The following is a 25988-nucleotide window of genomic DNA, read 5'->3' on the forward strand; positions in this document are numbered from 1 at the left end:
TTGTTTTGTATTGTTGTAAAACAGTCATATACATTATCAAAGTTCATTTTATGGTATGTCCATGCACACATTGTACTAATATCCCCACAGAATACTTCTAATTTTTCTTCCTTGTTCATTTCACTTCAGACACTTATTTAACCACCTAGGGTTGTTGTCACCAAGGCTCGTTTTAGGCTGAATGTTTTGGGAGAAGCTACTTTTCCCTCCAATCAAATTAGGGAGAAATGAGTAGACTTTAAGGAGAAGTGATTCATATCCTAAAACTGGATACAAATACTGTGATATAATCGTAATAGTTGTTAAACTTGCCCTTTCACGTGACATTTATTTAAAGGACCGGGTGATTCATAGTCATATGACACATGGCATGATCATAAACCGCCAATGCAGGTTGAGTTTGAATAGGAAAACTTCATTTGCATAGAAGTGCACTAAAATATTGATAATAAAGATAACTTTTGTAACATGATTCAACTATCATAGTGTAATAATACTAAATAGGGAGAGATGTGGGACTGGGACCGGAAATGTGGTTCGGGTTCCAAGTTTGAGAACAATAAAGACCAACCCAGTCAAGATATTTGAACAGGTGTTACCCTGGTGCCTTCCAACAGCTGACATCAAATGAGTTTTGGGGTATTCATTGAAGATAAACTGTATAAAAACTTTACTCAAAACAGAACAATTATAAATATTTTTATTATGTGTATTTAATACAAATAACAATAGCAAAATAATAGTAATGAGCAACATACATATTTAAAATATGTATTCTCTAATTACATAAAATCTCCAGTTTTAACAAAATGAAAACAACTTTTTCATAAATGTAATTCAATTTAAATGTTATTTTGTTAAGAAATGAGATTTCATTGTACTGCACGTATATTGTGTATGAAATTATTTCTAAAACATGTAATTTAACTCCTTGAGTTCTTGGGATTTACTGGATATGACTTCAACATGTTGCCGATAGCAACTAGCTGCCAAATGAAGACACTTGAAAGCAATACTTCTGCTGATTGTTCTTAGCTGAACGAAACTATGTATATTATATCTTGTACAAGAAAATAAAAATATTATTAAAGCTGCACTCTCACAGATTGAATGCTTTGACAACTTTTTTATGTTTTGTCTTGGAACGAGCCAATTTTTGCGAACATCCATGAGAACCAGTTATATAAGAGTGCTGAAAAAAAAAATTAGATCGCAGATTTTTATATTTAGGTTCAAAAATTGATGTTTTATGCATTTTTCTTAAAGTAATGGTTTAAGCCATAAAACCTTAGTTTTCAAATGGAAATATGAAAATCTACGATCTGATATTTTGTCAGTAATCTTATATCACTGGTTTGTAGATATTTACACAAAAATTTGCTCTTTCCAAGACAAAAAATAAAAAAGTTGTAAAAATGGTATATCTGTGAGAGTGCAGCTTTAAGGCTTTCTACTTGCATTACATGGAATCAGTCTACTAACAATGGCCATAAATACAGCTACAGATGAGTTTTTCCTTCATAATTTTAAAATCAAAGGTTAATTAATTGTAAATTAATCTTCAATTTGAAAATAAAAGCTTAAGAAAAAAATCAGAGAAAATTTAAATGACCAGTAAGCAACATACCTTTATAATGCCAGTGAAGTGTTATCATTGAGTCCTTCACAGATCATATTCTGTGATGGCCTGAAGAACTTCATTATTCTAGAGAGTCACAACTGTAATTTAGGATTCACATTGTCCATGCATTTTGATTGAAATGGCTGCATTTTAAAATGGTGTCAAAGAAAAGTTCACACAGTGAAATAGAATTTAAAGATTTAAAAGTGATAGTATTGTAAATAATAGATATCATTTAGCATTCCTGATTGGTCATAATATAACTTTACCAGCTCAAATACAGTCTACATTGTACAGACAGAGAATTGAGTATTTTACATACATGGCTGATAGAGGGTAAATCTCTTTCCGAGTGTATTGTTTAAGCCATTAATATGATGCAGTATTCATTTTAATTTCTTTAATCAGAAATAATCATTTCTTTATTCCGAAATAATATGTTAATATTTGAATTAAAATTGTTGTATTGCTATTTCTACTCTACACCACAGGGACAGGGTGCGTTCTTTCGACACACCCCTTTGATCACACCCCTCCCCTCATTTAAAAAAAAAAATCCAGGCTTAAAAAAAGGATGGGAGAACTGTTACTTATGATATTAATAAACTAACAAAAACAATTGAAATTTTATTCTATTACCTGAGAATTTTTTATTTTTTTTATCATTAGTAACAATTCCCTCGTCATTATTAATAAGCCTGGGATTTATTTATTTTTTAAATGGGTGTAAGGGCGTGGTCAAAGGGGTGTGTCAAACAACGCCTGTCCTTGTGCTCTACAGTTGGCTATTGTAGATTAAGGCTTTCTCCTTAGGATGCCAATTAACAAAATATGCTGAAAAGTGGTCTTTTGTAACGTACTGAGCAACGATCTCGACTGAAGTGTGAAGTGATTTGATAAGTTGTTTATTGCACCATGTTCTTTAAAGTGACAGATTAATATGGTTCTTTAACATGGTTGATAGAATTTTGAGGTGTTTAAAAGAAAATTTAAGGCCAATTAGATATAATTTTGAGTTTTTTAAGAGCTTTCAATATCGGTATATTTCGACGGGAAAGCGCGGTATGGCGTTAGAATGGTCTCAAAAGCGGTATATTTTACCTACTGCCGGTAGAGTTCACATGTATGTCAAAAGTAATTATTCATCATTAATAATATTGTATTTCAAACTTCGATGTCAGTTTGGTTATTAATGCAAGTCACTGCGTTATCATTCAATGCTACAAACAGAATCGTTCATACAAAATGCAAGCGCTTTAAAATTAAAACCCAGCTTCAAGATTTCAGTCGAGTAGTGGCGATGTTCATTTACTCAGGAGCGTAGCTAGCCAAAAATTGATGTGCAAGCCCAGTTCGCTAAATTAGTTCTTTTTAATGCGGGTTGCACTAAGATGCCATTCTCGTTCACCAGAGTGGTGATACTATGCGTACCACAGGAGATGTATCACGATCGAACCTCTGATGAATGAGAATGTAAGATGCGTGTTATTCTATAATTGTGACGCATATACCCACTACTCATTCCGTTTAAAATGCATTTTTGGACAGCTTCAAAATACAATTTTCGAAATCATATGCATGCCCGTTCCATTAGTGCCTACGTGGAGCTACGCCAGTGAACACTACAGTTTTCATTACAATCTTGTTGACACAAACATAACAATTTAAATCATATAGATTTAACGTTACAATTAAAACCATAAATACATAAAACATAACAAATTAAACATTACAATTGATATAAAACGAAAAAAGCACAGTTATTTACAAAGAACTACTCGATAACTCGCCCCTGACATCTGTACATCTGCTGTATATACACTCAGGTCGTGGTGACATCAGCGAGTCCACACCGGTAGCACCCTGATCCGCCTCTCCCCCGGGGCTGGTGGAACCAAGACTGTCCTGCCTCATGGACTCTTCCTGGGGTACACCATGGTTGGGCCACTTCCTGGGAGCGTTTACTTGCCGACGCACACGAAGCTCTGTCGTAGGTATTTCGGTCACACGACCTTTGTAGCTGAATTCAATCTTCGCCTCAAGCGCGCAGTTTAGGAAACATGCGTTTTCTGTGATGGCGTCATCAGGCCCCTCTAGCAGCCATTCCATGCTGAATACGAGGCCGTCCAGTCGGCCTTTGCGTGAACAAGCGGTGAACTCTGACAGTTTGTTTTTCTGCAAAACAAAAAACCCGCACGTATTGTTCAGCGCATCCAGGGTACATGTATGTAATGCACCAGTCAATTGTGACCACGGCCCCCAGGTCCGAGTAATAGCGGGGACTTTGACTTTCGGTCCAACCAAGCCCGGGTAAAATCCCCGCCCTTAGGGGACGAACTGTTGGTAAAATGCCCGCCAAATGCCCCCGCACCCAGGGACCATAGGTAAGGCCTATTCCCTGCTATTTTTGGCGCGAAGACAAAACCACTGTATTCACCCGGCACCGTGGGGCCACCTAGAAGGTAAAAACACGGTCCCTTTCCCTGCCTTTCCCCGGTATACCCCCGGACCCTGGGGGGGGGGGGGGGGCGTGGTTACAATTGACTGGTGCATAAGTCTGTACAAGAGTGTTAAACTTTGAGTGCTTTATATGGCATGTTGCACACACCTGGACAATGTAGGGCCTCGACCTTTTAATTGACTCCCATTCAGTGTTCGCAACTTTTTCCGAAAGACCAAGGCTTATTTATGCGATATTTCATTTTAATTGTTCATGTTACCGCTGTATTATTACCAATTTCACAAATGTCACAATCCGTCCCGAATAGCTATTATAAAGAAATTAAGGGTGAGAGTGGTATAGGTGTCTGCTTCTCACCAAACAGGTCGTGGGTTCGATTCCCTCAGGAGGTTCTTTCTCACGGCCTCTCAAAATGGACACCAGAACTTATTTCTGCCCAGGAAACAGACTAGACAGGGATTCTATAAGCTATAAGCTATCAGCTTTCGTCACAATCGAGATAATCAGTATAAACTCAAGAACACGGATTTTCGTTCGACATTGTTTTTGTCAAGATTTGGTCCCAAGGTGACATTCAAACATCGTTCAAAGTCATATGGTTTTACAATTATTTTCTACACTAACATTTTTTTTATATATTCTGAGGTAATTACCTCTCAGTTGGATTCCGTGTACTCTGGTGTCCACTTCATCAGACCCCAATTTCTCGAAACTTCTTAAGTCCCTTATAACAGGATTAAGCTAATCTCACTATTTGTGTTGTTCTATAAAATGTGTTATATTCACTTCTTCAAGAATTTTTAGAAACTATGTAGGAATAATCTGTACGATTATCAGAATAAACCATTTTTCATTTATCAAAATCCATTTTCAGTATGTATTTTGGATAATTGAAATAAGAGACTTAAGCCTGTTAAGCTTAAGAAGTTTTGAGAAATTTGGGTTCAGGGGAACAATATCTTACCTACTTCATTTTAACATGTTCACTTGTTTAAAAGTATGTTGAAAACTCAACCTGTTTAAGGTCGGAGTCAGTCCTCCATACGCGCTCTCCGTGCCGGTTGATGTTAGTTGTGTCAGGAAGTTGCAGCGCCACCTCCAGGAAGTCCTCCATGGACACGTGATGCGGAAGTCGTAGCTGTTTCATGTCTTCCCGATACTGGTTGACCGTCTGCTCCTCAAGGCGCTGGTAAAAAAACACAACAGGTTGCGTGTCAGCAATTTGTGGCGCATTGTAAACAGGTGCAAAGGTTTAGGGAAGGGGACATTTTTTTTCTGTTTTCATGCACACTTAAATCAGATTATGTCTTACAACATAAACACTCCAGAAAGCTTACCAGGGTACATGTTTTGGTTCAACGACTGTTCCATCTGAAGTGATTTATTCAACAGAAAATGTAAACATCTTCAATTTGACATTGCTTTCACTATATCCTGGATGCGATATCAAAATATGAACATTTTGAAAATGCAGTTTACTTTCCATAGTTAACCAGCAGATATACTATCTTCGACTTATTTGTTTACCAGGTGCAAGTAGATTTTGCTTGGATAAGAGTTATAGTAATTGTAGAAATTTTTAGTGATGTATATAATGCACCAGTCAATTGTAACCACAAACCCCTCTCCCCCCCCGCCCCCCAAGATCCGAGGAATAGACTTTGAATTCCGGTCTAGCCAACCCCGGGTAGGTCTCCCGTCCTGCGCGGACGATTTGCTGGTAAAATCCCCGCCAAATGCCCCCGCACCACAGGGACCTTAGGTTAGGCACATTCCCCGCAGTGTTTGCCGCGAAGACAAAATCGGCTATCCTCGCTATATCCCCGGACCGGGGGGGGGGGGGGGGCGTGGTAACAATTGACTTGTGCATAAACACATGTATTACGCTTGCCTGTTTATAATCGGGCATCTGCATTATCTCATCCAAAATAAAGAGGCGCATATGGACGGACGTACGGTCGGACAGCCTGTCCTCCTTCGTGTACAGGTACGCGTCCAGCTTAAGGCGCTGGTCAGTGTGGTCATTTTTCGGGCAGAAAGTACAGTATACCACGCAGAACGACCGCAGGAATATGCGCACTCGCCCTGGACACTCCTGTAGGAAAAATCGGGACAATATAGGTCTGACGGCAACTAGAAACATTGACAAGAAAAATTCTGAAGCACAAATACATATGTATAACTGGGCTTCTAGCTTCATACTAAATAGAACACGTTTTAGGTATCAACCCCACCTCTTCGATCAAGCGAGTGTTACCCAATAAACTTAAAGGGACTGGACACCAAATGGTCCCAAAGTCTGCAAATACAGCATTTCCTTAGAACAATTGTAGAATTATCAATACGAGCTATTATTTGGCCGATAATACATCATTCTTAATGATAAAAATAATATTTTGTCGCTGTCTCAGCCGAGGTTTTCCTTTAAAAAATAGCGCACAATGGTTTCCCCAGTTCTTAGTGTTTATTTTTAGCATGTGAAAGTCATGTGATAAGTACAGATACATTTACTGACGGTATTCATTTAATTTACTGGATTTATTTCATTCGGAGCTCTTCGGCCATTTTATCAAAAACAACCTCGGATGTATTTGGACGGTTTACATACTCAAAAAGTGGTACGTTTAAGTCCGCTGCAAGTAGATCGCGTAGTAATTTTATTTAGCATTTAAACTTTGTGACTTAACTCTTGGAATTCTTAACTATGTTTGCAATAATTCAATTCAATGGCAATCAATTTAAACTTAGATCAATAAATACAACTCTGAAACACTACATTTAATTAATGATATAATTCAAAATTTTACGAACTATTTCAACTGATGTACTTGCATACATCCGAGGTTGTTTTTGAAAAAATGGCCGAGGAGTTCCGAATGGATTTATTCGGTACACAAACCCAGTAAATTTCCAGTTGAAAATTATGCAAAAACTGCGAAAAATACATGTGTAGTTAGCGATTTGATCTATCGGTATGTAAGATTCAATGCGTTGTACACAGCGATATCAATATTATGAAAGTTTTTGACAATGTTCTTTCTTTCTTGCAATGGTATTTTCTGGTGTCCTGTCCCTTTTACACGATGGTTCATGTTACATCTTCAACGGGAGTTTTGAAAACTCGGACCATACGGTTGTTCAATGAAGAATAAATATATCATGAATCAGCGAAATGATCCCTTTTATATGGATCGCAAAAAAAATATGCTTTTTTAGTTGACGGTTTCAAATTTGCTTAAAATGAAACAAAACTTAACGCTGCCGCGCCCCGGATGTGCCAGTTGGGTGTTTTCGTAAAGCACAAAATTCAACAATAGCTTTTAGATCAATGTGTATAATTCATAAAGCTGCTTTATTTTCACACAATATTTTTACCTTGGGATATTTCGCCTCATTGGTATATTTGGAGCGTTTATTTATATGTAAATGTATTGTGTGTGATGTTTTGGAAGATGAATTTCATTTTATTCTTGAATGCCCTCTGTATAACGATTTACGACATTCATATATCAATAAGTATTATCGGAATAGACCAAACGTGCCAAAATTTGTTGAATTAATGCAATCCGAAAATGTTAAAGTGAATAGAAATTTAGCCATGTATATTAATTATGCATTTAATTTAAGAAACAAGTATCATTATTATTATGACTAGTGATAGCCTATATAAACGTTATTTTACACTGATCTCTCGCTGTCTTATATTGTCATGTTTTGATTTTACTCTACATGTATACAATAGTTATTAGTTTTGTATTTTACGCGATGTTCTGTATATTATAAATATGGCATTGATCACTTGACAACTTAAATATATTTATTATGTTCTCAAATGTATACACATGGACAGTATGTCTACATGTATTTCTGAATAAACCAAACTATGAAAACTTGAAAAATACTGAATATGATAGTATGAAATTTCACAGCGAGAAATTTATGCTCCTGATCTTAGAATTAGTATGATAATATTAATAAAGTATTGTAATTTTAGAATGAACTCACGTGCCAAACATACTCAGTAAAATCCTCAGAAATAAAAGTGTGATGTACCAATAATTCACAGACTTAAGGAAAAAAATGTATAAAAATATTGATTGACAATAGAAAATGATATGAAATCTTATCTCTTGCTCTGTTTAAACGAGTATTTTGAGTTGAAATATTTTTTAATGTTTGAGTGGTAAAAATTGCTAATCTCCTCTGGAAGTTATCTGGTGCAATTCAAATTATGCTTGTAAATATCTCATTTTCAGAAAACATATTAGTTTTCCTATTGTGAAGCTTCATTTGAAAATAAAGTATCGTTTGTATGAAAAAAAATGAGACTGAACTCGCTAAACAACGATATTAAAAGGTGGGCGAATAATTGGTACGGGCGGCAAAGTGGCCCAAAACCAGAATGGCAAATATGACGAGCGAGGTAAATGACGAGTTTCTATGAAATGACTAATGTTTGTTTTGAAAAATAGTCAAACGGATTGAGAAAAACGGTGCGCATAAAGTGACATCCCACACTTATTTTTATTTCGCAATTATTTTGCAATTACGAAATGTTTTTCGTAAATTCGAAATAATGTTTCGTCAAAAGTATTTTGTCGATCTACAAGATTTAATTAGTTAAGTCGTCTATATTTCATAGATCTCTTTGCGCTCTGCGCATGCGCGAAGTAGCTATGATTGACAGTTTAGGTTGCCGTTTTCTATGAGCAGTTGAATCTCACGCCATGAACCCGAATTTGAAAATGACATCTATTCAAATAATATATTTATGTGACAATATTCAAATGCAAATCTCCTTTGAAGAGCTCTTTTAAATATTCAACCAATGCAAACATACCTAGGTATTTCTACTAGCAAAATTATCAACATTTTGATGATTTTTAAACGAAAGTATTATAACTTTCATGTTTCGATGGGTTTTTTGTACAACAATCCATTTTATTGGTTTAACCGCTTTAATAAAATATTCACAAAACCGTGACAATTTACCATCGCCCGATACTCATTCAATAAAACCCAACGCCTGGGCTGTTTAACTTTCGCGCCAAAATATCACACAACTACAATTCATAGGGAAGAGCTAGTGGGTCAAATAAGTGGAATACCAAAGAAGGAAGAGTTCATTTTGGCGATCTACAGAAAATGGTTCGAACTTTCGGCCTTCGGCCACGCTGCGCTCGCACCATATTCTGTAGATCACCACTGAAAATAACTCATAATTTTACTTATTTCGAAAAAACGATTTTATAATTTGTAATCACGAAATGCATAACGTAGTAACGATATATTACATTGGTTGCGTTTGCGTTACAGTAAGATAAATTAAAATCTTAATGATTAAGCGAAGCGAACAAGCGCTTCTTAATCATTAACAAATTAATTCAGGCCATCTAACTGACTTAAAATACAACCTCATTGGCTGACACATTATCAACACAAAATCGGGCGCAGGGATCTTGTATCGGATGAGTGGCAGTGTGCAGACCTTCAAACACCTGCGAAAGTTGAAATTCTTAACTTAAACCTAGTTCTTACGATTGCCTATCTGCTATTCCATTTACTGTAAATGTAGGTTACATGTATGTACAAAATGCAGATCCCAACGGGCAAATTTATTATGCTTCCATTCTGGCAAATCTCGTCATATGAACTAAAGCAAGCAAAAAGCAAAACCGATCTAGTTTAACATGACCTTGTCCGGTGTTGTCATGGCACCATGATTCGTATATAGATTAATTGCACATACCTCTTCATAATACGCGTCCAACTCGGGATCGTTCAAATCGACATCGTCTTTGTGCTTCACGACGACAGGTTTGAGAGAGCCGTCTGACATCACTTCCGTTTTGCACACCCGGAAGGCAGGCATTCCCTGCCCTTTGTGATCCATTTTCACGCAGCCGAACTCAGCCAACCGTTGGATGTCTGGAAATAGGTACTCGATCGTTGGGGAGGCGATCATTTCGTCTTTATGCAGAACTCCTTCCTTTTCCAGACGATCGCATATTTCCGGTATATATCGGAAGGTGCTTGCAAAGCAACGCACACTTTCATGTTCTACATCTTTTTCCGACAAAGTCAAGGTCACACTCGAATGTTCCAACTGAAGTGTCAGATTGTTCTTTGTAAATACATGTTCCTTGCAGAAAGTCCGTCCCATGAAGTCTTTAATATTAATCGGTTTACAAATAAAGGTTTGCATGTTGGCGTCCACAGCTGAAGACAAATTTCTGTGCGGCCCAAGTTCACAGCTTGTAGAGTGATAGTCCGTTTCGCAATCGCTTCCTTGTAAAGATGAGTCAGCCCGTGTCACCGAGTCCAGAATGTTTGCGGTTTGGGCACCTTCTGACTCGATAGTTGCGACTTCGAGGTATATATTTTGAGCATCCTTTTTGTCCGTTGGCTCTTGGATCGACTCTTCTAACTTAGGACAAAGGTCACGTCTGGTATCATTGAGTGATATCGTGAATATTCCTTCCACAGCATCACTCGGAGGCTTAAATGCCCTTACGCGTCTGCGACGTATGACCACCCCGACCGTCAAAACACCAACACCAATTACTAAGATTGAACCAGATAAAACAAAAACGTCTGTGTGTTTTTCTGAAATGTTTAAATGGGGATGCTGTAGGTGGCTTTTTATGGAAAAAACAACGTATAATGAAAAAGTTGAAAAGATGAATGGACAAATTCAAATAAAATGTAATTAAAGCTGCACTCTCACAGATTTACCATTTTTACAACTCTTGGAAAGGGCCAATTTTTTGCGTAAATATCTGCAAACCAATGATATAAGATTGCTGACAAAAAATCAGATCGTAGATTTTCATATTTCCTTTCAAAAATTAATGTTTTATGGCCAGCAACGGTTTAAGAAAAATGCATAAAACATCAATTTTTGAACATAAATATAAAAATCTGCGATCTGATTTTTGTCAGCAGTCTTATTTAACTGGTTCAATGGATTTTCGCAGAAATTGGCTCATTCCAAGACAAAAAATAAAAAAAATTGTCAAACCTTTCAATCTGTGAGAGTGCAGCTTCAAATACATCACTAAAATTATAATTTAAACTTTATAACTTCGTTTAAGTCCAGACTAGTCATTTATTAAAGATAAACTTATACTAATAAGTGTATGAAACAATAAGATTATTGAATAAATATATAAACAATTAATAAAGCACTTTCTATTTAAATAATTGTTTAATTAATAAACTTATAAATGGACAAATAAGATCACAATTAGCTAAGTATTGATCATATCAAATTACCAAAAACGTTTGCGTGTTCAACTATCTGGGGGCTCAGATTTTCCTCATAGTTGGAGGACCTGTCGTTGACGCTATGCATAACATCGGCAACTAAAACAAAGATAACCATTAGATGATTAAAATCTATTTAAGCAAATAAGAATGATAAAACTTGATTGTGTTTGGTAGGTTTAACCTTCTTATTGTGAGCCACTCAAAAATTGCATCAGCTTTGAAATTAAGCCGCGCGCCTGTCAAAAAGACCTGTCGACACCTACTTTGTTTATTTGAGTTTATCAAGTTTATATGTGCCCATTATCTGCATTAAGGCACTAAAATCAATGTATTCATCCATACAATCGTGCGTCAAAATAAACCAAAACGAACATACAACGTATATAACTTCAAATATAGGGGTTAAACAAGGGGATCCTGCAAGTAGCACTTTGTGTTTATTTTTCCTCAATGATATAATAGATAGCATTAATGTAGAAAATGAAAACATCATAATATTAGACCAAACAAAATTATTTATGTTACTCTTTGCCGATGATGCAGTGGTATTCGCCTACTCTCATCAATCGTTGCAGAACATACTTACACAAATACAGGATTACTGTGATATGTGGGGATTAAAACTGAATACAAGCAAAACTAAAGTAATGATTTTCGAAAAAGGACGACAAACAACACATGATTTTGTCATAAACAACCAACCCATAGAAATCGTACAGTCTGTTAAGTATCTTGGAGTTCACCTTTTCAAAAATAAAAATTGGTACAGAACACAGAAAAGAATAGCACAGCACTCATCACACTCTTTGCACAATATATTTATAATTTATAATCAAACGGATTTACCAATTTCAGAAAAAATAAAATTGTTCAACACATTAGTTGCACCAATACTAAACTATGGCGCAGAGATAACTGGATATCACGAATGTAAAGACATCAAACTAATCCATAACAAATACTGCAGAAAACTTCTATGTGTAAAAAAATCAACACACATAGACGCACTAAATGGAGAACTTGGGATTCTCCCAATGGAACTACAAATCATTCTAATTAAATACTGGTCGAAATTCCTAAACAGTAACCCAAACTCTTTATTATTCAAATCGTATAGTATGCTTAAAAATACAGTGGACGATGGATCAATTAATAAAGCCAACTGGGCATTTCATATAAAAAGCATTCTACAAGAATGCGGAATGAATAACATATGGGTGAACCAAGCAAGAACTCATATTAACACCACATTAATTATTCAAAGAATAACAGATATCTATAAACAGTCATGGTACTCAAGATTAAACAACTCTAGTACACTTGAAACATACTGTCTATTTAAACACGAATTTGTACTTGAAAATTATCTAGACCGAATTAAATGTAAAAAGTACCGAATAGCATTAACCAAATTTAGAACCAGTTCTCACACACTACAAATAGAAACGGGGAGATATAACAATATACCAAGAACACAGAGAATTTGTACAAACTGCAGTCAAAACCAAGTAGAATCAGAATATTTTCTTTTAGGGATGTACGTAAACAATTCTCTAAACCATACTATTGCCACTGGCCTAATATTCAATTCAACATTTTATTGCATTAAACATATCAGACATGTTTATAGCAAATACAAAATACATACATGTGCAATGCATGGATTTAGGCCAAATTGTTTTAACAGAAGAGCAAAACATTTGTTTATGGATACAAACAACAACATACTTATTAGTTTCTTAAGATGTTTGCATAGAATATAAATTTTGATAGATTAACTAGAGATTTATTTGAATTGTTAGATAACAAATTAATAAACTTTTGCTTTGTTGGCCACGTGTAGTAATATCTTTTAATGTATTTGGCTCTTAAGTCTGCGTATTTCGGACATATTAGTAAAAAGTGATATTCTTTTTCAATCATTCTTTGGTTGCAGTAGATGCATAATCTTTGAGACCTAGGTGTATTAACGTATCTACCACGTTCAATATGTAGATCATGTGATGAAGCTCTAAATTTTGACATTGCTTTTCTAAGTTTTGAATCTTTTACATCATAAAGGTATTTTTCTATCCGGAATGTATGTTTAAAAAGACAATATGTTTCAAGACGTCCTGAGTTATTAATAGATGAATACCAGCTTTGGTGATAATTATCTAGTATACGCTGTTTTATAACACTTAAATCGATAAACATATTAAACTGATTCTCCCAGAAATAGCCAAGCCCGTGTTCATAGAGAATCTGTTTAACTCTGAATGCCCAGTTACATCCATTGTAGTTAAGTTCATTATTAGTATCGTTTTTTAGCATATTACATGTTTTATAGATTAAGAAGTTCTCGTTTAAAGTAATTAATCTTACCCAGTACTTTATTAGTAGTATTTTTCTGTGTATTGACATCGGTATTCGACCAAGTTCACCATACAGAGCTTCGCGATTGGTAGAGCGTCTCACACCTAATATTTTCCGACAAAATTTCAAGTGCAAAATTTCTACATCCGGTCCCTCATGGTAGCCCCATACTTCTGCCCCATAATTTAGTGTTGGTAAAACAAGCGAGTCGAACAATTCAACCCTATTACTAACTGGAAGGTTCAGATTATTGTAAACGACAAATAAATTATGGAGTGAAAACGATGCATGTTGGGCGACTCTTTGTTGAGTGCGATTCCAGTTTCCATTTTTAAAAAGATGTACACCCAAATATTTGAATGAAGAAACAACATCGATCTTAGAGTTATATAAATAAAAGTCATATAACACCGTATGGCGACCATTTTCAAAAATCATAACTTTTGTTTTATTAACATTAATATACACAAGTTTACAAAATTATTATGCGAAGAAACCATTAACACAACCATCAATATGGCAAAATATATATACCATGCAAATAACCTAAGAACTTAAAATAAATAACATCATTATTCAATCTCACCAGTTGGACAGTCTACATATGAATAATACCATACAAAATATTGCAACTTACCATACATTGCTGCAACTAATTCGCTATATATTCACGGTTGGAATGTCATTCACAAATGTATAATACTTTTCATTCATAGAAAGTTGGTTGTAGTACCACATAGCACGTGGGTGTCAAGTCATTGAGTACATACAAAAACACGAGTTAGCTCAAGATATTCACGACTGGATAAATACTACTACATCTAACTTCTGTTAAACAAACACTCGGACTTTGGTGAATTAATTTTTGTTCTATCAAATTGTTAATAACAAAATGTTTTATTTAAGCATTCTAGATTTACCTTTAATTGCAAAATAATTTACTACTACTGACTAACAATCATTTATCTTTATGTTCACATTTTATTTTTATGCTTCTCGCTAAGTTCTACCTGTTTGCTCATAAACTGTTTGTATGCTATAGGCATTATTGCCTGAATGCATTAAAAGTTGTTGTTGTTGTTGCATTATGGCTTGCCCCCACCGTGACGCCATCACGACTTAAATTGTGTTTAAATGCCATAAGTGACATGAGATAGAAGTGACAGCAATTCGCAGTCAAATCCAGACATTGGAAGATTTGAAGAAACAGAGTAAGATACAAGAGGTCCGGGTGCGATACCCTAGCTCTTTGCGAAGAGACCTCTTGGTTCTTTAACGTGCTCGGTGTAAAGCACCAGTTTAAATGTAGGTTGTATAATAAATAAAGTCAGTAAAAAGGCAAACGAAAATTACTGCGTCCATACCTTCTTCATTTTTGGGGTAAATTTTGTCCTTAAAACAGAACTCGACTTCCATATCGTAGGGCGAATGCCCACAGCAAGCGGCAGACGCGCGTTGAATACGGTCTAGGAGGGCCGCGCTTCCGTTGCAGCATATGTAATGGCGGATGTCAAACACTTTGCTTCCGCAACATGTGACATTTGCGGAATTTGCGGACGACGGGATCTGATGGCGAACATCGGGACCATGGCAGCACAAATGCCTTCTGGGATCATACGTTTGCACATCGCATACTGTAAACATAAAACGGTTTTCCTTTAGCACAGTTAGTGTCCTGTGTGCGATTTCCAGCTTGATGGCATGTTGGTTTGGTGTTTGGTTACTAAGCAGTATAGATGCGTTTCTTCCGAGTGTTCCGGTATTCGCATCAGCACAAGAAAACACACACCTGTAACATCCTGAGAGTGATTATTCTAATATTGTACTAACTATTTCACAAACTTTTAAAGTAAAATCGTTTTAACAAAAGTGAAATAATACTGCTGGTCGTAATGCACCAAATGGTTGGAATTTCTTCCAGAATATAATGCGGAAGGAAGTGGGGGTTTAGCGGCATATATCTCCACTATAGGACTACATTCTTAATATAACGCATACTTGACAATAATTCTCTTCCTACCTCGCATTGGCGTTTTTCCGTCCCGAAACATTCGACCGGAAATTGTCAATAGATTCGCGCGCAGGCTTTTCAAGGATTTACATCGGCCCGCGCTGCGCTGGCACTTTAAGCACGAAAGATCGAATTTCCGGTTGGATGAGTGCATGCATGTCGTGTACGCATGACGCTTTGTCGACGTTCTTTTCTTGGACTTACAAAACGCATCAGACAATTTCTGGAATTCTGAAGGAAATATGTCTTTAGTCTTATATATATTTTATCTTAAAATTTTACAACTACTTCAACTTAGTTGTTAAGAATATATATTCTCGAAGAACTAATACAAACAAATTAATGAATATCCATAAACAAAACGGTTTGGTTTTGAAATTAAAATTTTGCTAATATTGTACTGAAATAATTACTAAAGAAAAATATTAACCAGGTCATTGTTTTCATGTGACTCAATATACTTTCAAAATATCTTGGACTTCCAATATGGTTTTGGTTAAAAGAAAATGTATATAACGTTATAATAAAGATTTTACTCCGAATAATGCAACTGACTTTGAATACATCATTGGCTGACCAAACGCAAACTCTAATACAGGGAGCGTGCATCGGTGAGTGAAAGAAGGTTGGCCTTTGAACACCCACGGAAGTTGAAATCATTAATTATTAGCCCATTACTTAACGATTATCTACAATTTAATTGTCTGAAAATGTCTTTTGTATTCAAAGTGTCGATTGTGAATGATCAATAATCTTATTGTGAAAGAACTATTTCCACTTTCTCGTCAAGAAACTTACACAGAGCGATGTGTTTCTAACTTCTGAAATCAATTGTATGCCGTTTGGTGTAAAAAATGCGTCAGCGACCTATTCATTTCTTATGCAAAACTTCTATGCAAGTCTCAATGTAACCTACTGTCAGGTCATTAAAATACTTCACTTTAATAAGTATCATGTATTAAGCGTACCTAGTAAGTGTTATATATCTTTTAGAAATACTTTCATACTTGAGAAAAAAATCTGTATATTATTTACTAGTAAAGTGTTTCAAAACAGTAGATATTTTTCAATATTTTTTCAAGAAGATTTATGTTTTGATAAATAGATATTTAAAGAATCGTAATTATACTTTAAAAACGTTTAAGGCTTTTTCCATTGATCATGTGATATATATTTGCTTCGATTTCCCTGCTTATCTTTCCTGCATTTCAGAATTTGGCGTTTGACTGAAAACAAGATGAAAGGTTTCTTTTCATGATGTCTTCATTTTAGTGAACAGTTTGATCAAGACAAAGAAGGACAAGAAACTTGCCCCTGGAGTAATAACAGTTCTTGGATTCCAACATTCAACTATTAGGTCACATTGTCAGCAGTGAAGGCATAGAAACTGAACCTGAAATAGTTGACCATGATAATGACAGAGATGACCTATAGCATCAAACCATAGCACGCTTTCATCATTTCTCGTCTTTGTTAATCAAGCGTCAAGCATTCAGTTGATTTGTACTTCGTAAATATGTTTTCTTTTGCGTGATCTACCGGCAAATAGATCAAGGTTTTGAGTACAGATGCGTATTAAACTAATCACGTTTTCAAATCAAGACCGTTTTCTGTGAAATATATTTCCATTCTAACACGCATTTGTAGTAAAACAGGCGCACAACTGTTAATCCTTTTTCAACGCTAGACACAGCTTTGGCTGGTTGATGTACCACCAAAGGAAGGGTTGTTATGGGGTTACACCATGTATAACTAGTAACCTTTTATGAATGAATGAATAAACGAACGAACGAACGAAATTAAATTAATTAATTAAATCATATATGTATTTATTTAATTATTTTTATTTATTTATTACATTTTATTTATTTATTTTACATTTTATTTAATTATTTATTTATTTATTTATTTATTTATTTATTTATTTATTATTTATTCATTTATTCATTTATTTATTTATTTATTTATTTATTTATTTATTTATTTATTTATTTATTCATTTCATACATTCATTCATTCATTCATTCATTCATTCATTCATTCATTCATTCATTCATTCATTCATTCATTCATTCATTCTTATTTATTAATTTATTTTTATTTGTTTGTATTTGTTTATTGATTGATTGATTGATTGATTGATTGATTGATTTATTTATTTATGTTATTTATTTATTTCTATTAATTTATTTACACATCTGATACTAGTTTTTAAATCTTTGTATTTGTTTATCCCAAGAAGTATCAACCCACCAAACCACCATGCACCCCATCTGCTTACCACCGCATCCCTAGTAGGATCAATTAGTCCCATCTTTAACCTACAAGTTTGATTCTGTCGTTATTTTCTATTAAATTCGTTAGTCTTGAGCTATCCATTTTGGCCAGAATAAGGTCGTGGTCACAAAGGTTGTAAAAAAATGCAGCGAGTGATCTATTTTCATATTGTTTATGTATTACATAGTATTACAACATTGGTTGTAATTCTAAGTAAAAATACATACAGCTTAATCTGTGGGTTCCCTGTGAACTGTTATATGGTTTATTTGTCATTCAGTTTTTTAATGTTCTTGTCTAGTTAAATATCAAATCCAAAAGAAAATAATATCACACAATAAACAAATGCTTTTTAAAAATGATGTTAGCCAGCTTTCTATTGTCCATGTAAATTTTATTTGCTTTGTTTGTCTGCATCGCAGATCTTTGCTCAATTTCAATACAATTCAAAGTTGAACGCTGATTTGTGACCAACTCCCGTGTATTGATAACAATAGTAATAGAAATCATACTTGAGCTACTACTATGACTATTATTTCTACAACAAAAACAGTTTTCTTTCTAAACTAACATGAGTCGACTAATGCATAATCGTAGATCATAACAATGATTTAATTGCCGTAAAATAAAGGTACCTTAAATGTCCCTCCGGACCCATGAACCATTATCACAAACACGAGAGAATCGGCCAGAATCAACCGGAAGTGTTCAGCCACCCGCAAAACGCATGAATGTCCCCAGCACGGTTTACACTAATCACGCGGGATCCCAAACACGCAGTATCCATGATTAATAATTATTTTAAACGTAAAAAGCTTTATTGCCATTTCATATTCCGATGTGTGTAATGTATGCTTTGATAACAAAGAGACGGTTTAGAGACAACAAACTTATTGTTTGTTTAAAAAAGTTATATGTGTTTTTAGAAAATAATTTTAATGACCATACAAATTAAACCCTTGGTATTCGAGTTTTTAAGCACACGCAATCCCGGGAAGACCCCGAAAAATTACCCGATATCAAGATGACTGTATCAGTTATCAGTTATCGTCTATTAATATACATGTATACATATATATACATGTATCGCATTATCCCATTCTCGATTCTGCCGGTTTCTAAATGTACTTAATGCGGTAATAAGATCCCGCCCATGGCCTGTGATTGGCAGGTGAGAATCCAGGAGTTGACGCTATCGGGGGCGTAACTTAGGGGCGTTACCTTTTGACCTGCACCACTCCAACAGAACGAAAATGTATTTGGTTTAAAGTTTTGGCCTTCTTTTTTGCGGATAAACCGCAATATTTTACCTTTTCTAGTCCGAAATGGTGCATTTCGGACATCTTTTATATATCTTTTTCTCCTATGTATTGAAAAAAGTAATCTTTTACTATTTAAGGGGGGGGGGGGGTTGTGCCTGCTAGTTCTGCTAGTAATATTAATTGTCTTTCCAAATAAACCCATTGAGCTGCGTGATCCGATCATTGTACATAAATTCTAATCTTCGAGACCAACTACTGACTTTAGACGATATTTACTCCTCCCCTTTCTCTCTGCACTGTCAATGACAACAGGTGCCTGAAATAGAATCGCCCTAAATGGAGGCTGGTCACGAAGACCGCATAAAGGAAAGTTAATTTACTTATTTTCTAGATATTAAGACATCTGGGTATTTCATGAATTTCAGTCGAACTACATCATTTTCACTGGTCAACAAAGTAGGACAAACTGTAAAGATTGTTTATAGTTTATTTAGTCTCAACCATCGATGTACATCAAATATATAGTTCACATTATAATAATATATATACTTTGAGTTACGTGCGACTAAACACAATTATTAATACCTGATCGATTTACAAAATGACTTCAACTAAAGTACCAGATCAAGAAGATCAAGCGGATCAAGTAGACCAAGCAGATCAAGTAGAGGATAGAGACCACTAAATAGATTTCTTCTATATTCCATAGTTAATTGACCATTTTGCATGCAAGATAACGCTGATTCCTAGTACTTCACGACCCCCAATACCATAAATGGGAAGAAAACTACACTTGTGCACTAAACATTAAACAACGTTAGAAAAAAGTTAGTTTCTCCTAAGAAAAATATAATTGGTTGAACGTAACCGTTGTGTATTTGGTAAAATGAAAATATCCGGCATTCAAGGGCAAACAATGCAGTGAAAATGTTAACAATGAAAAGTAGATCAAGTAGTTCCAGCATATTCAGCCTATTTTTGAAATCACAAACCATCCAGCTTCAAAACCTTTAAAAATGGAAGGTAGCCAATGGTCTAAGCTGGTATAACCATGCTTTGATTTACTGCCATGTGTCAATTTAAAGAAACAATGAGTAGGCAATTCCAAATTGGTGCAATTTGCCCTAGATCAAGTACATCAAGTATATTAAGAAGATCAAGTACATCAAGTATATTAAGAAGATCAAGTACATCAAGTATATTAAGAAGATCAAGTACATCAAGTATATTAAGAAGATCAAGTACATCAAGTATATTAAGAAGATCAAGTAGATCAAGTAGATCAATCCTGGTTTGTACGGTTATTTTTTTTAATCACAAACCATTCAGCTTTGAAACTAGACACATAGAAGGTAGCTAATGGTCTGAGATGATATAATGATGCTTTAATAGTAGTCACTTCCAAATTGGTTTAATTTTCCCTAAAGGAAATTTGATTAAAAATATGTGTTTCTAAATTATGAACGTAATACAGACATAGTTAGATATGAGATTTATCGTTACATGGACGTAGTGTTTTCTAAATAAAAACAACATTAGCAAAACAAAACAAAACAATAACGAGTAACCGTCATTAGCTTATACGAAAGCATATTTCGCTAAGAAAATTGCTATGAAACAAACGAAATATATTGAGAATAAGTGTTTAATTCAATTTAAGACATGCATGACCAATCATATTTCCAGTTTGATGATTGCATGCATGTCTCGTAAGCGTGAAGCCTCGTTGACGTTCTATTCTTCTTACAGAACGCATCGGACAATTTCTGAAATTCTGAAGGAAAACAGCATTTTGTCTTAATATATTTTATCTTAAACTTTAACAGCTACTTCAACTATTTGACAAGAATACCTATTCTCGAATAACTGATTTTAATAAATTAATGAATTTCCGTAAACAAAATGCTTTTGTTTTAAAATAAATGTCATTGTTTTACTGAAATTATTACTTTTAACTAGGTCGTTGTTTCAATGTGACTCACTAAACTTTCAAAATGTCTTGGATTTCAAACATTGTTTTGGTAAGAAATAAATTTAAATTATGATATAATTAAAATTTTACTTTAGGTCATCTAACTGACTTAGAATACAACCTCATTGGCTGACACATTGTCATCGCAAAATCTGACACAGTGAATGTGTATCAGATAAGTGGAAGAAGGCAGAGCTTTTATCACCCGCAGAAATTGAAATTCTTCATGATTAAGGTAATACCTTAACGATTATCTGCAATTTCATTGGCTGAGAATGTATGTTGTATTCAAAGTGTCGATTGAGAATACTCAATAATAGAACCATTAAATAAATATTTGCACTTTCTCGTCAAGAAACTTACACGGAGCTAAGTATTTCTCAAATCTGAAATCAGGTTATAAATTAATATAACCGTATGCTGTTTGGCTTAACAAGTGCGCCAGCGACATTTTGACTTCTTATGCAAAGAAGATTTGCAAGTCTCAATGTAATCAACTGCAACGTCATAAAAATGTCTCCTGTGAATGATGTTTTGATTAATAAATATTTAAGGAAACGTAATTATAATATTTTAAAATGGTGTAAGTCGTTTTCCATTGTTCATGTGATTTATTTGCTTCCTTTTCCTGGAAACAAGTTGAAAGGTTTCTTTTCATGTTGTCTTCATTTTAGTGAACAATTTGACCAAGACTTAAGAAAAAATGCAATGAAGGGGACAAGAATCATGCCCTTGGAGTAATGACAGTTCTTGAATTCCAACGTCCAATGTTTAGATCACATTGTTGGCAATTAAGGTATTGAAACTGTATCTAAAGCAGTTGACAATTACAATGACAGAGTTGACCTATACCATCATACCATGATCATTTCTCGTCGTTGTCAGATATTACCGGAGATACATAAAGACAGCAGTTGAACATCAGACTATTGTTTGGATTCTGATCCCTACATCAACCAAGAAAATTATAAAGAAGGCAAAATCTGACTGGAAATGGACAGAAACTGAGCAAGAGGATTTTGACAAATTGAAGACCACTATCACGCCCCCTACTTGTACTTGAAGGCTTGCATATCCGGAATGTTCACGTCCATACGATCTCCATACTGATACATCGACAAAGACCGTTGGGGCTGTTTTGTATCAAGGACAAAATGGATTCCACTGTCAGCGCAGAGCACTCACATAATTCGCGAAAAACTACTGCGCCTTCGAAGTGCAATTTTTAGCCGAAGAAAGTAATGTGACTGAAATATTTTGCTGATTATTTAACATCAAACCATAGCACAGTCTTGACAGACAATAACCTCTTTACAACTATACATGTATTAATAAGTGCCGAACCTCAAGAATAGTTTTGCTTCTTTACGTATGTGAAAAATTACAGAAACAAGCTCAATAGCCAACAGTTTAAACATAAACCCCGTTTAATGACACAGGGTAAACGCCACAGACATAGAACACAAGAACAAAAAAAAATCACAAACAAAAAACATGGAACAACAGCACAAAACTCCACAAACAGCACAGTGCATATATATATTACATATATAAAAAATAGGTATGTTTATCAATGATTGTTGAGGTACCGCCTTGGAATGGTCAGTAAATGGTCAGTAAAATGTAAATTTACTGGGGGTTTAAACCAGTTAACGTGCACAAACCTCACTCTCATCCCAACAATAATGAAAAAAAAAACGTAAAAGGTAAATCTTATCAAAGTATGCATTAACTTGAGGAAACTTAATAATAAAACAAATAATATTAAACTAATAGGTAAACCCCAAGTACTTCAATTATTAGAGATCCCAACTCTTATCTGCAGACGGAGGAATACAATTCGGAGTACCTAATGCAAAAACTTGTCAAAGATACGATGCAGTCATTGTTTGAAACTATGAGCATCACACACAGTCTGCCTTAGAATATAAAAAGTTTAAAACTGCGTTATCATAGAGTTTCATAATAAAAAGCATCATTGTACTAAAACTGAGAACAAATTAAAGAAAACATTGTTAAAAATAAAAGCGACATATATAAGCTAAACTTTTCTTCCAAATCATTATCTATGTAAAATATTTGAAGAAAATGACGTCACATGCCCGAATATTCCGAGCGAGCCAAAGACGGTTTTAAAGGTAACAAGAATCTGCAAAATGTTCATAAAATCAAAGAACTGAAAGCCAAAGACGGTTTTAAAGATAACATGAATCTGCAAAATTATGCCGTATTTCATTGATACTGTGTACAGGGCTGGTCATAAAAAAAACAATAATGGTGGTGGCATGGGACGTTTTAAATATGAGAAATTGGATAGAAGCGTAAGTATATAAAGTGTTGTTTCAAGAGAGAACTAAACAAAAAAACACTTAATCCTGCAGAAGCATTTTAACATTAATCAGTTATTGCTTTATTGTTCTATGGTCTCGTTGTGTTTCTGACGTTTTATTTTGTGCCTGTGTGATCAAACCATTGTTTTAAAATTTGTAGGTACAAGTGTGAGGGTCAGCGCTCGTAAACCGCTTTAAGCGCCCAGTGACGTCTGAGTTTTCACTGATTGTGCCAAGATGGTAATCCCTACATTTAATAACAGGGTGAGGAATCTCGTGACTTCAAAGGGGTTCTCACATGGGTCACCACGGGCTACAGCCGATTTTAACAAACAAGTAAGTGACGTAAATTTCTAAATAACTTTTTTGACAGAACTTATATGACAATATTTCTTAGCGTATAAAAGACGACGCTATTTTCTGCTTCTTCACGTGTGAAACATTTCATATTTGCTTATATTTCATTGATGTAATCCTTGGCCAAACTTTTAGCGTTGCATCGTTCTACAAAATTCCGTCAAGTTGAAAATAAGGCGACAGTTTGACTATAGAGTGCTGTTTGATGTCTTGTGGCGTTATGTGTATCTTGGTTTTGGTTACTCATGGTGTGTGTTTGGCCTTGATAAATGTGCCTTTAGACGGGAACTTGGTTGAATATTAGGCTACTGGGCTTCTCCCTGTGTTCCCCATTGTTTTATAAAACTTATGTCAATGAACCTGGCATCCTTTGCAAAATGATCAAAGGGGATGGTGAAATTATTCAACAGCTGGTTATTCCCCGAACATGCTAAAGAAGGGCCTGTGTAACAATGTGGAACACTCTGGAGCTGAAATGACTCTACGGATTCTTCGAAAAAGATTTTACAGATCAGGGATGACTTCTGATGTGTTGGACAATGTGTTAAACTGTTTGACATATGTCTCAGTTGTGAGACAAGAAAATAAAACGATCACCACCAATTAGTGCCATTGAACAACAAAAGCTTCAGGCACAAGCACATACGTTAAACATTCAAATGCAATACTACAATGAAAACTACAGGGACAAACCCAGTACTCAAACTTTCAAATACAATAATACGATGAAAACTACAGGGACAAGCCCAGTAGCAAAACATTCAAATACAATACTACGATGATAACTACAGGGACAAGCCCAGCAGTAAAACATACAAATGCAATAATACGATGAAAACTACAGGGACAAGCCCAGCAGTAAAACATACAAATACAATAATACGATGAAAACTACAGGGACAAGCCCAGCAGTAAAACATACAAATACAATAATACGATGAAAACTACAGGGACAAGCCCAGCAGTAAAACATACAAATACAATACTACGATGAAAACTACAGGGACAAGCCCAGCAGTAAAACATACAAATACAATACTACGATGAAACTACAGGGACAAGCCCAGCAGTCAAACATACAAATACAATAATACGATGAAAACTACAGGGACAAGCCCAGCAGTAAAACATACAAATACAATAATACGATGAAAACTACAGGGACAAGCCCAGCAGTAAAACATACAAATGCAATAATACGATGAAAACTACAGGGACAAGCCCAGCAGTAAAACATACAAATGCAATAATACGATGAAAACTACAGGGACAAGCCCAGCAGTAAAACATACAAATACAATAATACGATGAAAACTACAGGGACAAGCCCAGTAGCAAAACATTCAAATACAATACTACGATGATAACTACAGGGACAAGCCCAGCAGTAAAACATACAAATGCAATACTACGATGATAACTACAGGGACAAGCCCAGCAGTAAAACATACAAATACAATAATACGATGAAAACTACAGGGACAAGCCCAGCAGTAAAACATACAAATACAATAATACGATGAAAACTACAGGGACAAGCCCAGCAGTCAAACATACAAATACAATACTACGATGAAAACTACAGGGACAAGCCCAGCAGTCAAACATACAAATGCAATAATACGATGATAACTACAGGGACAAGCCCAGCAGTCAAACATACAAATACAATACTACGATGATAACTACAGGGACAAGCCCAGCAGTCAAACATACAAATACAATACTACGATGATAACTACAGGGACAAGCCCAGCAGTCAAACATACAAATACAATACTACGATGAAAACTACAGGGACAAGCCCAGCAGTCAAACATACAAATACAATACTACAATGAAAACTACAGGGACAAGCCCAGCAGTCAAACATACAAATACAATACTACAATGAAAACTACAGGGACAAGCCCAGCAGTCAAACATACAAATACAATACTACAATGAAAACAACAGGGACAAGCCCAGCAGTCAAACATACAAATACAATACTACGATGAAAACTACAGGGACAAGCCCAGCATTCAAACATACAAATACAATACTACGATGAAAACTACAGGGACAAGCCCA

At 35.1% G+C, this 25988-nt stretch overlaps 1 protein-coding gene across 3 annotated transcripts in view; it reads right to left on the bottom strand.

Annotated features, from left to right (window-relative positions):
* Window positions 1-686: 686 nt before the first annotated feature.
* The window catches only part of LOC128240420 (uncharacterized), a 32885-nt gene continuing 7583 nt past the window's right edge, over window positions 687-25988 (bottom strand). Inside the window, exons 3-9 of one of the 3 annotated variants that reach the window (XM_052957057.1) lie at window positions 15727-15948; window positions 15071-15340; window positions 11358-11447; window positions 9778-10688; window positions 5974-6177; window positions 5098-5268; window positions 687-3796 (exon numbers count right to left, since the gene is read on the bottom strand). In XM_052957057.1, coding sequence (XP_052813017.1) covers window positions 3386-3796; window positions 5098-5268; window positions 5974-6177; window positions 9778-10688; window positions 11358-11447; window positions 15071-15340; window positions 15727-15948 — 2279 coding nt within the window. In that variant the 3' untranslated portion in view covers window positions 687-3385. The remainder of the gene's footprint in view (window positions 3797-5097; window positions 5269-5973; window positions 6178-9777; window positions 10689-11357; window positions 11448-15070; window positions 15341-15726; window positions 15949-25988) is intronic. The other 2 variants (XM_052957058.1, XM_052957059.1) reach the window with 2 other exon arrangements.

This window comes from Mya arenaria, chromosome 7 (assembly GCF_026914265.1).
Source record: "Mya arenaria isolate MELC-2E11 chromosome 7, ASM2691426v1".
Lineage (NCBI taxonomy): Eukaryota > Metazoa > Mollusca > Bivalvia > Myida > Myidae > Mya > Mya arenaria.